This window comes from Chenopodium album, chromosome 17 (genome assembly GCF_948465745.1).
Source record: "Chenopodium album chromosome 17, dcCheAlbu1.1, whole genome shotgun sequence".
Taxonomy (NCBI): domain Eukaryota; kingdom Viridiplantae; phylum Streptophyta; class Magnoliopsida; order Caryophyllales; family Amaranthaceae; genus Chenopodium; species Chenopodium album.
In genome coordinates this window covers 40770734-40785788 of record NC_137850.1, presented here as the reverse complement: position 1 = coordinate 40785788, position 15055 = coordinate 40770734, and the positions used below count along the sequence as shown (strand labels likewise).

Below are 15055 nucleotides of genomic sequence, written 5' to 3'. Positions count from 1 at the left end.
CCGTTGTTAATAATTGTACTTCATTAGATAATTATCCACTTTTATCATATAGAGTTGTTATCGTCGCAGCAGCATAAGGCTTTATCCAAATGGGATTTTAGAAGCATCTTTTTTTTAAAATAGAAGCATCTTAGCTTTGCGTGAAATGTTAAATGAATCGTTTTTGGCATGTTCAATTAATTTTTTTTTCCATCTTGTAGAGTATTTTTTTAAAATATTACTCGTATATTTATCAAATATGAAGTATAATTGTAATTTTTTTAAATTACACTTTTTATTTTATTTACAAAAAATTATGGAGTATTTTTTACGGAAAATAATATATATAGCCCTTAGGGTTATATATATGCATTAAATTTACACTTGAAAATCGTAAAAAGTTAAGAAATCATAAAAATATAAACACTAATTTACGCGTGTTTTTGTCATGAATTCCTAATTTTATACAATTTCCAACAGTGTATTTAATGCTTATATATAACTCTTAAGGCTATATATAGCATTACTCATTTTTTAATAAATCGTATTATAGATCTCTTCTCTTTATGGTCTCCGTTAGTGTAATTTATTATGGAAGGTGGCATGACCATGGCTGGGCCCCACTAACGGAAAACTTAACAGAAGTTGGACGGAGGTACTGAAAGCTACATTTATGTGTCTTTGGAGGTATCAATTTAAAATAAAGTTTTAAACGGGTACCAAAATTCAAGATCCCCTATTTTCGAGGTACCAAAATTCAATTTTTCCTTATTATTATTATTATTATTATTATTATTATTATTATTATTATTATTATTATACTATGTACTATAGTTTTTCATTCACATTTATTGTGTTTTCAATAGACTATTAACCCCGCTATTTTCTTTTACAATTTTTTAATACTCCAGCTAATCCACTTCCTTCTTATTACTTTAGTTTATTTTATTTAAGTCAAAACGTGTTACACATTTTGACAATTTTTTAATACTCCAGCTAATCTACTTTCTTTTACAATCACATGTCAAAACGTGTAACACTTACGGAGTAGAAAATACAAAATAATTCTCTTCATCTTAATTTCAGTTCAGTTTAGTTAAACTCAATCAGTTCAGTTTAGTTTAGTTCAGTTCAGTTTCTAATTTCCTTCTCTCATAAAATATTCAGTTCAGTTCCAATCAATTCTATTCAATTTAGTAAATGAGAACATACCGTTACACCTATTGACTTACCTTTTTTGACCTTTATTTTATACGTTGGACTCAAAATTTGACAAATTATTATTCGTAAAAGATAATCATGTTTCAATTTAAGAGTTAAAATATGATTTACAAAAAGGTAGATGAAGTTATTATAATTTGAGGAAAAATTAAGGAATTGAATCCATGTTAATATTAGATCTAAAATAATTTTTAATACAATCTAACAAGTTGAAATAAATTCAGAGAAGTTTATATAAGTTCATATAAAATAAGATAAATTCAAATAAGTGAAAGTTAATAATTGAATTAAACACACCATAAAATAACTTTAATTGAAATATTGTGTACTCCCTCCGTCTCTTATCTACATGCCTATTATGTAAATAGACATGTATATAACATAATAGGCATGTAGATAAGGGACGGAGGAAGTACTAAACATAACTTTAATTTTTTTTTTTTAACAAAAACACCTCTAAGCATAATAACGTAATTTTAATTGAAATATGATTATCGGAATACTAGTTCTTTGCCCGAGCAATGCTCGGGTATTCACAAGAAAAAAAATTATTTTTATATATTACTATAAGTTTGAGAAGTATCTATTTATGTTATCATATTATTAAGGATTAGATACGGTAATGTAGAGTACTTAATTTTAGTTTCCTGACATCTTATGAATTTAAAATTGAGTTAAAATCTTTTTTTAGAGTAGAAAACGAACAATATATTTTAGATATTAACGATTAAAGATTCAAGGGAATATAAAAAAAATATTTTATTTATTTGAGTTGTTATTATTGCTCTATTTTTTAAGTTGTATATTTTTTTATTAGGTTATTAATTTTCATGAAAAAAAAAAGAAAAAAAGGTTTTTGGCGTGAATTTTTTAATACAAACACGAACAATGTATTTTTGGGGATAGGGCTGGGAATTACTTTAGTATATTAGTATTGATTGGTTGATTGATAATGGAAGGGGTAATAAAGATTTGTGAGTAGCTTACTTAATAAGGAGAATCAAGATCATGACATCTCGTCATCATCAACCCATCAATTCACCCAATCCAATCCAATCCAATCACCAAATAAAAAAGTTAGTGATGGTCATTCTTTATTAATATTTTTTCAAAAAATTTAAAGGTCTATTATATTACGTGTCTTTTACAATTGGGCCACGTGCCACAAATTGTGGTGCCATTTTACTTGAACAAGAAAATCTTAAATTGGAGCAGTGTCCTATTCCCAACAAACTTGCACCGTGTGATCAATTTTGGTTTCTTTCATCTTTTTAATTCAAATTCCCAATTAGTTTTCTCCCTCTTTGAACCAATTCCTTCAATAAATATCATTATTTTATGTCTCGATTTTTATCGCTTGGAATTGAAATTTATATCTTATAAAAAGCTTGAATCATTGGGATAAAAGTGAAGAAGATTCACAGAACCCATATCCTAAAAAGAGAGGGAAAGTTCTGAAACTTTTAATTTGGCCAAATTTAAGTTTGGTGTTCCTTAAATTTGTTAAATTAACTCAGAAAAGAAACACCCTTTTGAAAATTCTATCCGTATCCTCCTTAATTTTGCAAAAAGAGAGAATTTGCACAATTACATTAATTTTTTTTTCTTAAAAAAAAAAACACCCTGAAATTTTCAAGGAAAACAAGGGTGTTTTGATTAGGTGGATATTCTGCAATTTGTTAAAATAACCCAAAAGAAAGAATAATCATCTAAAATTTTCTTTTGGGTTACCTTTTAATTGAAGGATTTTACCCAAAAACAGAATTTTTACTTAAAAAAAAAAAGAGGATTGATTAAAAATTAATTTAATTTTTGAGGATTGGGGGATGCAAAAGGAGATAAAGATGGATTTTTGGCCAGAATTTTTAGCAAGTAGTTGGGGGAAAGAATTTGTAGCAGGTGGGTTCGGTGGAATCGCCGGAGTTGTCGCCGGATATCCGCTGGATACGCTCAGAATCCGGCAACAGAGCTCAAGTTCCGGCGGTGCAATCAGTATTTTCCGGCGAGTTCTTGCCACCGAAGGGCCCTCTGCCTTTTACAGAGGCATGGCTGCTCCCTTGGCCTCTGTCACTTTTCAGGTTTGCATAATTTCCTTTTTTTAAAATTTAATTTATGTATTTTGGAGTATTTTATTTTTGTTTGATTGAAAGTATTGCATGTTATTGGTTTAGGGATAATTACTTATTTTGGTGGTTCTTTTAGGATACTAATTGATCCTGGGAAATGGGAATCCACCGTTTTTTTGGGAATCTTATGCCAGTTTCTGGGTAAGAAAGGAAAAGGTCAAATCCCCTGTGTTTTAGCAATTGCATACAGTATATTGTATTTTCATGTCAAAAGTGTATGCATGGCAAGTTACTATAATACTCCGTAGCACTTTTATTTCACCTAAAATATTTGTGTAATTTACTAATTTGTATTCTTCGGATGTTTGATCGTTAAACGTGGGTATGACACTTAGACACTTCATTTTTATAAGTTGGTTGTGTTATTGACACTTGTACGCAAGCTTATGGATGTGTAGGACACCACGGACACTTATGAGTCCGAGTAACATAGATAGGGTGTGCATTTTGTCCTGATTTTCATGCTAGTAACAAAGCATAGTTCTTGGTTTTGATGTTTTTATCAACCCAATTTCATGCCACTAGTTATGAATTTGATAGAACTGAAACTACCACCATAATTTCATAACTATGTGATTGTACATCTAATTGGAGCTTTACATGTTTCTGATGATCTATCTGATTCACTTGGTGTTTTTGTGACATCTTTAGGCAATTAGAAAAGCTAAATTTGACAGAAAAATAGTCTCAAGCATTCAATATGTAGATCTATCATAACCTTGGAGAAAACTAGCTTCAATTGTGGTTGTGATTTTACGCTTCAACTTTTAAGAATCCTGTTTGCATTTGCTTTATAGGTTATATCTTTTAAGCCTGTGCTTTCTTACCTTTGGTTTGCAGAATGCCATGGTTTTCCAAACATATGCAGTCCTATCACGAGCATGTGATAAATCTGTTGATCCAAGAGAACCTCCTTCGTATAAGGGGGTAGCCCTAGGAGGATTTGGCACCGGGGCACTCCAAAGTCTTATACTGAGCCCCGTTGAGCTGCTAAAAATCCGTCTTCAATTGAAGCAAAACACCCATTTGGTATCAAACACTGAAAATGGTCCCAAAAAATTAGCCAAAACCATACTTAAAACCGAAGGTCTAAGAGGGTTATATCGTGGTTTAACCATCACGGCCCTCAGAGATGCACCTGCTCATGGGTTGTACTTCTGGACATATGAATACATGAGAGAAAAGCTCCACCCTGGATGCCGAAAGAGTGGACAAGTGTCCCTAAATACAATGCTTGTAGCTGGGGGTTTAGCTGGAGTTGCGAGCTGGGCCACATTCTACCCATTAGATGTGATCAAGACTAGACTCCAGGCACAAACGAAAGATTCAATTAAATACAGTGGAATTGTCGATTGCTTTAGGAAAAGTGTCAAGCAGGATGGTTATGGAGTTCTGTGGAGAGGGCTAGGGACTGCAGTGGCTAGGGCTTTTGTTGTGAATGGAGCGATTTTTGCTGCCTACGAGCTTTCTTTGAGGTGCCTGTTTAGTGGTGTTGGAACTGTTGGTAATGAGAGTCTTCAGACTGAAAGCACACTGAAGGCCTCAGGACCATAAGGTTAATTACCCTGAAATTCTAGGGTGACAGACAGTTTGGGCAATTGAAGCGATTATTTCATGGATGATTGAACTTGGCACATTAACTTATATGATTAGTATAGGTAGAGAAGTTCTGTACTTCATTTGCTGCTTGTGCAGAAACCTCAGCTGGACCTATTGTCTGTTGTATGAACATGTAAGAAATCCAAAAGATAAGTATTGATGAATAGAACAACCAGAGAAAGTGGCATACCCACACTTTAGTTGACAATGTATGAATTATTGATTTATTAAGAATATGCCTTGGACAATTCTGGTATCTTAAAATGTTAATAACAGTTTTACAATGAAACTGATAGATGTTACATGTAAGTTTCAAATACTAATACCCTTTTACGTAATTTAGATACAAACAGTTTAAGAAATCCAATCATCAACCGTTACACTTCTCTCAAGTAAACAAGTTCTGCTGACAAGATAAGATCTTTGTTCTTGATGACGCAAGGAAGCTGTTGGTTTCCATGATGTAAGGAGATATCTAAGATCTAACCTATGCTTAACCGAATCTCTGATTGATCTTTCAACTTGGCTCCCATATTCATACTCCTCCATGCTTTTGAATGTGTCAAGATATGGAGTTACAGATCACCTTCTGAATCTTAAGTGTGGGGAATAAATAAAGATATTCAAGAGGACACTCAAAATCTTTTTTTGATGGTTTGGTTGAAGACTTGAAGTGCCATACAGAGTACTCTGTGCGACTTTAGGAGAGATTGAGAATATGGCTGTAGAGACGTAATGGCTAATGGTAGTTAAATATGTAAATATGTGGACCAAAGTCCCTCAAGTTTAGTCCACTCAGCAATAAAATCAGATAAATGAGTTAAGGTCCTTTATGTTTTGCCTAGTCATCTATTGTTGGTTCCTCAAGTTTGATGTTTCATATCCAAATCATCAAACGTTTCCCTCACGTTTGTCCCAGTCATTATTTACACCACCCTTAGTGGTGGTTGAGGGACTAAATTCAACAATTTCAAACATTAGGGACTAAATTCAAACAAACCTTAAACATAAAGGACCATTTGTATACTTAACTCGTTAAATATGTAAATATGTGGATAAATTTAGCAAATTGTCGTCAAAAGTTTGTACTTCCAAGTTCCAACTAAGGAGAAAATACAGTACTAGTTGATTGAGAGGATCAAATTCGGCGGAAGTAGTTCGATCATGTGCTGCTACTGAAAGGTCTGAAACTGCATGCAAATCCACCAATATCAATACACCATCATCTAACCTCTGTTTCACCACTTAAAGTTGGCTACACTATCTAACCATTCAGAGGCCAATTTCCTAGATAGACCGCATTTAATTCTGTGATAGTCTTGCGTTATAATACGGGTACAAATTTTTTATGATGTTCATAAAATAAGTCTCTAAAATTGAAAAATAAAAATAGAGGTTTCTTCAGTCTAAGGGTTATACTCAGAGTATATACAATTCTTAGGATAAGCAATTCAAAATAATTTCAAAATCACACGTCAATTGATATTATACTCCGTAATGCTTTTGAGAGACATACTCTTAAATAATGTCGCAATTATATGAGAGACAATAGCAATAATGTAAGAGACGTATGGTCGTCAACTTATTATCAAGGGCATGAGTTGCATTTATCAAATCTACAAGGACATGGTCCAAGGTGTGTCAAAATAGATCTCTTTTCCACAAGACTTTGAAACTACAAATAAATAAGTTTGTCAGCTTGTGCATAATAAGATGAAGAACCGCCCATGTTACAGAATTCTTCTGGTTGATCAGCACAGTGGATATACTCGCTTAGGACAAACTTCTGAGTACTACTCTACTGAACTTGTAGCAAGTTACAAAAAATTAGAGATCCGACTGTCCCAAGTACTTGTTGAAACTTAGAGTTCGGATTTATTTTTTCAGGAGTCGTGTTACGGAGGGCACTGACTAATTGAATCTGATCTATCATGCTGCAGATCTGCACCTCATAGTTAGAAGATAATACTACCTTGAGCTTTTGCAGGTTTCTCATGATGAGGCGAAACCAACAGCAACTAATGTTTCTAGACTCGATCTAAACAACACATGCCACCAGCTCTTATTGGTTTAAAAAGTTGTCGTCACCTACAGACAGTAAGCTGTACCAAGTTACTCCTACATACTAAAAAGAGATGGGAGTGGGAGAGCGTAGTGAAGCTATCAGCAAGATCAGATGCCCAATAAACAGGTAGAGAGTTGACTGAGCATAAGCAAAACATCAATCTTTAAGTTCATCATCAAAGGGTTTTGCAGCTCGTGTTACAGGGAAAGCATAACAGCAACTTTACTTTAATCCCAATAGGCTTACTCTTAAACCATATACAGAGTAAGATAAAATATGTGTATATAGGATAAGAAAGAGATGCCACAAGGCCGACAAGTACATTTATCTAAAATACAAGGCAATTATAACTTCCTAGACACATAAGCTTGACATTTTGACAGCATCAATGCTTACACAACCTCTACCATCCCTTTGCACTCGAAACACCATCTCTTTGCACTCAAAACAGGTAAGCCGTGAAGCAGAAATGAAGAATGCATGACCAACCCAGTGGGTAAATGGTATCATCACCTAGCTATGTACTCACTTGGCATTTGCATAAAAACGCCAACCTGTCAAAACTCATAAAGTTACACGAGAGACAGCATACAGAATACCAACATTATCTTAATTCTTCTAATATGCTCCTGCACAAGCTCTTAGACAGCCAGGGTAAAGGAAAGTCGAATGTATACTGGCTGTCTGGCTCAACCTAGAATTCACTCGGTTCAGGATCTGCTGCCACTGCCCATAGGGGATAGGAAATCTACTTACAAACAATGCATGAGATTACTGCCAAGTATAAACACAGCTGAAACGACTACTATAAGTGCTTGAAATATAGTAGCCTAAAACAGTCATAAATCACAATTAATCATAAAGGAGGAAAGAAAATTATATTTCTACATCCTACTAGATTTGAGTGTTTTTAATTTCATAAAAATTTAGAATTTCAAAATCACTAATATTACTCCATGCTGAATAAACCCTTTTACTACAACTATTTAACAAACCAGGGTCACCTAACCAACAATTGATTCACCCGCCAGTACTTTCAACACAACTCTTCTAAGCTCCATCATTGCATCATCAACAAATCCTTTTAAAATCACTTCAACATCAAATTGGCATCATGGACAAGAAAAAAAACCCACACATTCTTGACTTGTATGATCGAATTGTTAGTAAAACTATCACCAACCCTCATTGCTAAGCTTGCTGGAATACAGTAAATCATTGATTGACAGACACAATCTTTAGTATCTCTAGCCTCTAGAATATAGATCCAGTAGTATTGCAAAGATCTTCAGCTTAGATTTGTTTATGTTACACTATTTTTATTGAAACAAGCTAATTTATACTTTCTCCGTTTCTATTTACTTGACCCATAGCCTTGGGCATAATATTTAAGGAGAGGAGAGAGAAATTGTAGTTTTGTAGCCCTTGTTGCACATGGGCCACCTTATTACCCCAAAAGTTGTCCCCATGTGCACTTTTTGAGGGTAATTTAGAGAATTTATCCACCAAAAGTTTACCACATATAGTTAGGGTCAAGTAATATGACATTTCCATTTTAGGAATGTTAGTCAAGTAAATAGAAACGGAAGAAGTACATTTTAGCTATTGGTGAGCTGGCCATGGGAATAGGAGTCTCCTCCAAATGGAGTGGAGATGTTAATTGTAAGCTGACCATGGGAATAGGACTGCTCCTTACCCCCCAACCACCCAACTGGATGGGGTAAAGATGTTATTAGTACTGACATGATGGGATTAGCACAATCTCACCTCCCTATCCCCCACCCCCCAATGGGGTGGAAATGGAAATGCTATTGGTGGGCTAACCATAATGAAAGTAGGACAACCCCCGTTCCCCGATACTTTAATAATCTAGGAGATGCCTAAGGACATTATATATTGGCAACACTATTAGAAAATCTATGCAAGGGTAAGAATTAGAAATCAAAGGGGCTCCAACATGGCTCAAATTTTTGAGATGAGCCTGTATCTGAAAACTAACCATATATTCTTTGCACACACATTCCAATGATAAAAATTGCACCACGAAACAAATCCTTTCTGAGTAAGTAACTAAGTAATATAAGTTTCAGCAAAAGACAATTGAACAAGAACAAAGACAAAGACAGCAACATACACAAAGAGTAACTATTTTATTCATTCATATCTCTATATTTCCTCATATTACAACAAACAGTCTCAAGTACATAACCAAGTACACAACACAACTACAATATGATTCATGCCTCATATAGAAACCACATATTTTTCTATAACAACATCAAACAAGTCAACAAGATCAACATCTATGAATTCTAGCATAACATTTCTCAGCTCTTCATCAATAAAGTCAGAACAAGATACCTTCCATTCTTTCAAACTTCAACCACCCTGTTATCATCATTGATATTCATCCTCGCCATTGCACCACTCAACCCGGAACACGCCTCGGCCAACACAGCCGGATCATTATAGTTCCTGACCGCCTCCACAATCGCTCGAACCCGTTTAAACGGGTCCCCGCCATCGAAAACCTCACCTCCAATGAACACCCCATCACACCCCAATTGCATCATCAGGGCAGCATCAGCAGGAGTAACAATCCCACCGGAAGCAAAATGAACAACCGGAAGCCGACCCATTTGCTTAGTTTGCGCAACCAAATCATAAGGAGCCCCAATTTTCTTAGCAAAGGTGAAAACTTCATCATCATCCATATTATTCAATACCCTAATATTACCCATTATTTGCCTAACATTTCTTACAGTTTGCACAATATTACCAGACCCAGATAAATCCCCTTGAGTCCGAATCATAGCAGAACCTTCTCGAATTCTCCTCAAAGCTTCACCCAAATCTCTCGACCCACAAACAAATGGGACCCTAAAATTGTGTTTGTTGATGAAATGATCTTCATCTGCAATTGATAAGAGCTCGTTTTCATCGATGTAATCGGATCCAATTGATTCGAGAATCTGGGCTTCGACAAAATGCCCGACCCTAGATTTAGCGATGACGGGAATCGAAACGGTGCGTTTAATCTCTTTGATGATTGATGGGTCTGCCATTCTTCCGATACCCTTTTGATCTCCGGCGACAGAAATGCAGCAAGCGCCTGCACTTTCAGCAATTTTAGCTTGCCGTGGATCGGAGACTTCGACGATTACGCCGCCGCGAAGCATCTGGGTTAACCCGACTTTGATCGAAAAAGGGTTTGTGTTTTTGTTGGTGTCGGTGGTGACAATGGTTCCATCGTAAAAAAGTACAACGCCGTTGTCCGCCATTGATGCACACTAAGTGTTTGATGAAATGCCTGTGAGAAAAAAAAAACAGAGATTCTTGATGATTGAAGAGTTGATGTTGATGGGGTATAAGGGTTTTTTCGAGATTTAATTAAAAAGGAGGATTTGAATCTAGAGGAAGAAGAAGGTGAGCCCTGGATTGTTCTGGAAAGTTCTTAGGAAATGGGGGGGTTTAGGAGAGAGAAAGAAAGTTGATTATCACACTTGTAAGGTTGTCCATGAGAGGGGTGTAGAAACTTCGTGTATTAGGAAGATGATGAATAATATAACGTGCTTAATTACTTTGGTTTGGGCTCTATAATGTAATAATGATGATTTTTGTAGGAGTTTGGGATTTGTGAAAATTGATGTCCAAATTGATTAAGGCTTGAATTTAGTGTACAAACAAGCCCAACCAATTGTCACTAATCTTAGGAGTTAGGACAAGTGTTTAGAAAATGTGTTTTTACTAATTGGTTGGTTTTGAATTACTTTGTAAAACTCTTCCCGCTTATACTCCTCAATTCAAAATGTGTTTTTACTAAGTGTTTAGAAAATGTGTTTTTATCTTGACATATATAGGGTCTGTTCTAATTAACTGAAATGAGTTGAACTAAACTGAACTTATTGAAACTAAACTGAACTGAACTTTTTAAGAGAGAAGGAAATTAAGAACTGAATTGAAGTTATTGGAGCTGAACTGAACTGAACTGAAAATAAGCTGAAGAGAACAAGCCCTTAGACCCAACTACAATAGTTGGGTAGACATTACATTTGAGGGCCATAATTATCTGTATATTAACATATTTAGACCCTGTTTTTTTGAGTTGTTGTAATCTACTCTGTTTTACTAAAATCTGTTGTCTGTGCTAAAATCTACTCTACAGAGTCCTATTTTGTTGACACCTGCTCTGCTCATAAGCTTAAAAGAACAGGGCCTAATTCTCAATGGAGAGAACGATTCAACACCTACATGAACGAAGTATAGTTTGGCACGCCCACTTCAAACGAAAAAATACATATCACGGAGGTAGTATTTGTTACAACTTTGGGTAATATTCGTGAGAGATAAAATGTTCCAAACTTACAACAATATGTAACGAAGGTAGTATTTTACTTTCAAATATAAAGAACATGATAAATATCTCGAAGTTTGACCTCATAATACCCTCTAAAGTACTTTTCTTAATCTTCATTTACCTAACACCCCCCCTTGTTGCAACTTGCAATCAACAACATACCTCTAATAAATATGGAGTAGTCATTAGCTTTGGTTTTCTTGCATTCCACTTTGACTCTGCTCTAGGCTTTATGAGTAAGGGTGTGTGTTATGAGAAAAGGTTAATAATTTAACCAAGGCAAAAAAAAAATAATGAAGAAGGGCAAAGTTTGCAACAGTAGTGATGTTGGTGGGTTTGAGGGAGGTGGATGAAATATTGAAGGCAGTTAGAGGCGATTTGTAATGGTGTATATAAGATTATGTGCAAAGGAGGGCGTAAAAGATTATGGATAGCTTGGCAACACATCTAAAGTAGCATTTGTGGGATTATATTAAGGAGGCTAAGGTCGTAGTTAGAGGTAGGCAACGTGCCGTGTCAGGCCACCGCGGGCCGTGCCTGCAACTTGGCGGGTCGTGTCGTGCCGGGCCACCATTTGGCACATCCTAGCCCACGACACGGCACGACCCACGTGCTTGGCGTGTCGGGCAGCTGGTCGCCCATAATTTTTAATTTTTTTTAACAACTTTGAAAATGAGTATATTTAAATAATGTTATTAATTTATGTTTATATTTTTGTATTATTATATTATTATTGTTGATTTATTCTTATAGTTCTTTTACTTCTTTATTATAATTGTTTTATGGTTGTTGGAAGCATCAAAATATAGCCGTGCTGGCGGGCCAAATTACCGTGTCGCCCACCGTGTCCGTGCCGATTTTTCAAAATTGTGTTCACGGCACAGCCCACGGTGGCACAACCCACTCCTCGTGTCGGGCCGTGCCACCACCGTGTCGTGCTCGTGCCGCCCGCGGGCCAGCACGCCCCATGCCCACCTCTAGTCGTAGTTGATGGTGAAAGTTTGGATTTCTTTTTTTTTTACAAAAGAGCTAACAAAGAAAGAACTAGAACTGAAAAAACAACAACTGCCTACGCCAGCTAACCAGAGGAACTATACGAACTAGACACACCGACAGGGAATAAACCAACATCCGCAATTCCTGAATGAGCCACCAAACCGAAAATCCATTACACCAGAAACAAAAAGGAAAGAAAGGAGGGTCGCACAATCGATATGAATCCGGATCTTCAAGAATCCCTTACGAATAGAAAAACTGTAGCCCCCACAAACAGGCTTTGAGCTCAGAATGTAACGCTGACCCAGCCATAAAGGCGCGACTCCCACCAGGCCACCTAGAACCTTTGAAGAACAAAGGTTACGAATAATCCAACTTGCTCCAGCCCTATTAGTGGAATAGTCCCAAGCCCCGTCCACAACCAAACAAGTCGTCGGGTTAATACTAGATAACCCCTGCAAGCAACGCCGCAGCATAGCCGTCACCTTCGACAAACAAACCGAACAATCCCCCAAAAAAGAATTCCTCAACTTCTGAGCCTGAACACAGTGATCCTTCACCAAACTCTCAATTGTCCCAGGCAACTAAACCGTCTGTCTAAATCTCAACTGATTCTAGGATAGCCAAATAGCCCAAAGGATAGCAAACAATGCCATAACATTATTCCAAGAACCAGTCAAACTAAACCGGGAAATAGGAAAGTTTGGATTTAATTTGGGAAAGCTAACAAAGGTGGAGAAGAAGCGGTTATGGAGCAATCACAAGAACATACACATCAAATGTCTAATATGTTTTTTCCTTTTATATTATTACTTATAATGTTATCGATCTTGATCTTTCATTCTCTTTCATTCACTCAAAGTCTAAACGACACAATGTTTGCCTGTGATCAAGTACCTCCTCCCCGCCCCCCCCCCCCCCCCCCCCCCCAATTGGATAACCTATCTTAGATTGGATAACTTATCTTAGATTGAAATCCATATGTATGTTACCCTATGTGCAACTCTCACTATAAAGTAAAAAATTGTTTGGAGTTGAGTATCATCTAATTAATTTTTTATTTTTATTTTTAAATTCTCTAACTTAGAAATCGGCAGTGAAGTAAATATGTAATGCAATTAACTATTTGATGAGAAACTCAATGTGAGACGCAATTCCAACCAACCCCATTAGTAAGGATTCTTGACTATTGAAATCTATATTTTTATTTTGTTGTTGGCTTTTGGTTTAAGCATTATTAAGGAAAACAAATGTCAAACTAATTTGAGACGGATGAAGTAGATCATAAAAATAGTAACCAAGTACACATAAAATAGAGTACAAAATTTGGCTAAATTTTATAAATCTATTTTATTAGGAAAAATGGAAATTAAAAATTCAACCTTTGCTCGGTCTTCTCTTAAAAATCCAATCTTTAGTTAATCTCACAAAAATCCAACCTTTAGTTAATCTCACAAAAATCCAACCTTTAGTTAATCTCACAAAAATCCAACCTTTATACCCCACATTGATCTAAACATCTATTACCTGTTGATGATCGATTTTTGTAAGTTATATGCCACGTGTTAGCTATTAATAGGTCAATTATCTTTTTAATTATGAAAAAACAAAAATAATAATTAAAAGAAAAAATTACAAAAAAAAAACAAAAATAATTTAGAAAACCCAGCCCCATCCTCCTTCCCTAACCACCCCATCCCCACCGGCCACCAGAACCCAACAAGGCAGCAACCCCACCGGAAAAACAATTTTAAAAAATTAACAACCACCATTCCACTAACCAGCCAATAACACCACCACCTCCATTCGCCGGCGACCCTAAACCGACCCATAGTCATCCTCAATCGCCGGTGACCCTAAACCGACCCCCATCCCCTACCCCTGCTTGACTCTTTCTCCACCTCGACCACCGCCTGAAACTCGCATCCCCCATCCCACCTGAAACCTGTAACCTATCTCCAACCCCTTTCGCTGAAACCCATAACCCATCCCATCCCATCGCCTGAAACGGATACTCTTCCCGCTGACAAATCGCCCACCGACATCCAGTTCGCACCACCGCCCAATCTCCGTTTCCACCCTCCTTTCAGTATTCCCGCAAACCGCAACCACTGACTCCCAACCAACATTTACCTCACGCAACAATCCACCAACCCAAAGGCAACCTCCACAACCATTATTGCCTCACATCGCCACCAATCGCAAACCGCACCCAACAACTCCCATTCAATTAACCATTGCTGTCCCAAAATCAGAGCTAATCGCAGATTTAATCGACTCCAAGCATATGGTTTTGAACCTAGGTCGGAGTGGGAGAAGGGTTTCGGTTCTGGGTTTGGGTAGGGTGGGGTAAGTGGTGGCGGAGGTGGTGGCAACGGAGGTGCGTGCTGCTCTGTTTCAGTTTTTAAGGAGAGAGGAGAGAGAAAGAGGAGGAGTGAGAAGGGAAAGTGAGAGAATTAAAAAAAAAACTTTTAACTTGTTTAACATATTAAAGTCAAATGGATCTATTGAAAAATGTGGGTATAAAGATTGAATTTTTATGAGATTAATGGAATGTTGGATTTTTATGAGAAGACTGTGTAAAGGTTAGATTTTTAGTTTCCATTTTATTATTATGTTGTTATATATTAGGTTGTATGGAGTAGTTTTTATGATTTTGCTATGTGAACTGCTATTTGACGCTCGCAAATTACTCAAAACGCCCGTAAAATT

General features: G+C 36.3%; 1 protein-coding gene and 1 pseudogene across 1 annotated transcript; one reads left to right on the top strand and one right to left on the bottom strand.

The window, feature by feature from the left end:
- Nucleotides 1–2416: 2416 nt before the first annotated feature.
- LOC145589712 (mitochondrial arginine transporter BAC2-like) lies at nt 2417–5173 on the top strand. Its single transcript, XM_081646390.1, has 2 exons — nt 2417–3278; nt 4167–5173. The coding sequence occupies exons 1-2, from the start codon at nt 3027–3029 to the stop codon at nt 4878–4880; spliced, it is 966 nt and encodes a 321-aa protein (XP_081502516.1). The 5' UTR covers nt 2417–3026; the 3' UTR covers nt 4881–5173.
- A 3769-nt stretch (nt 5174–8942) lies between these two features.
- LOC145587974 (pyridoxal 5'-phosphate synthase-like subunit PDX1.2 pseudogene) lies at nt 8943–10529 on the bottom strand (annotated as a pseudogene).
- Between the last annotated feature and the right edge of the window lie 4526 nt (nt 10530–15055).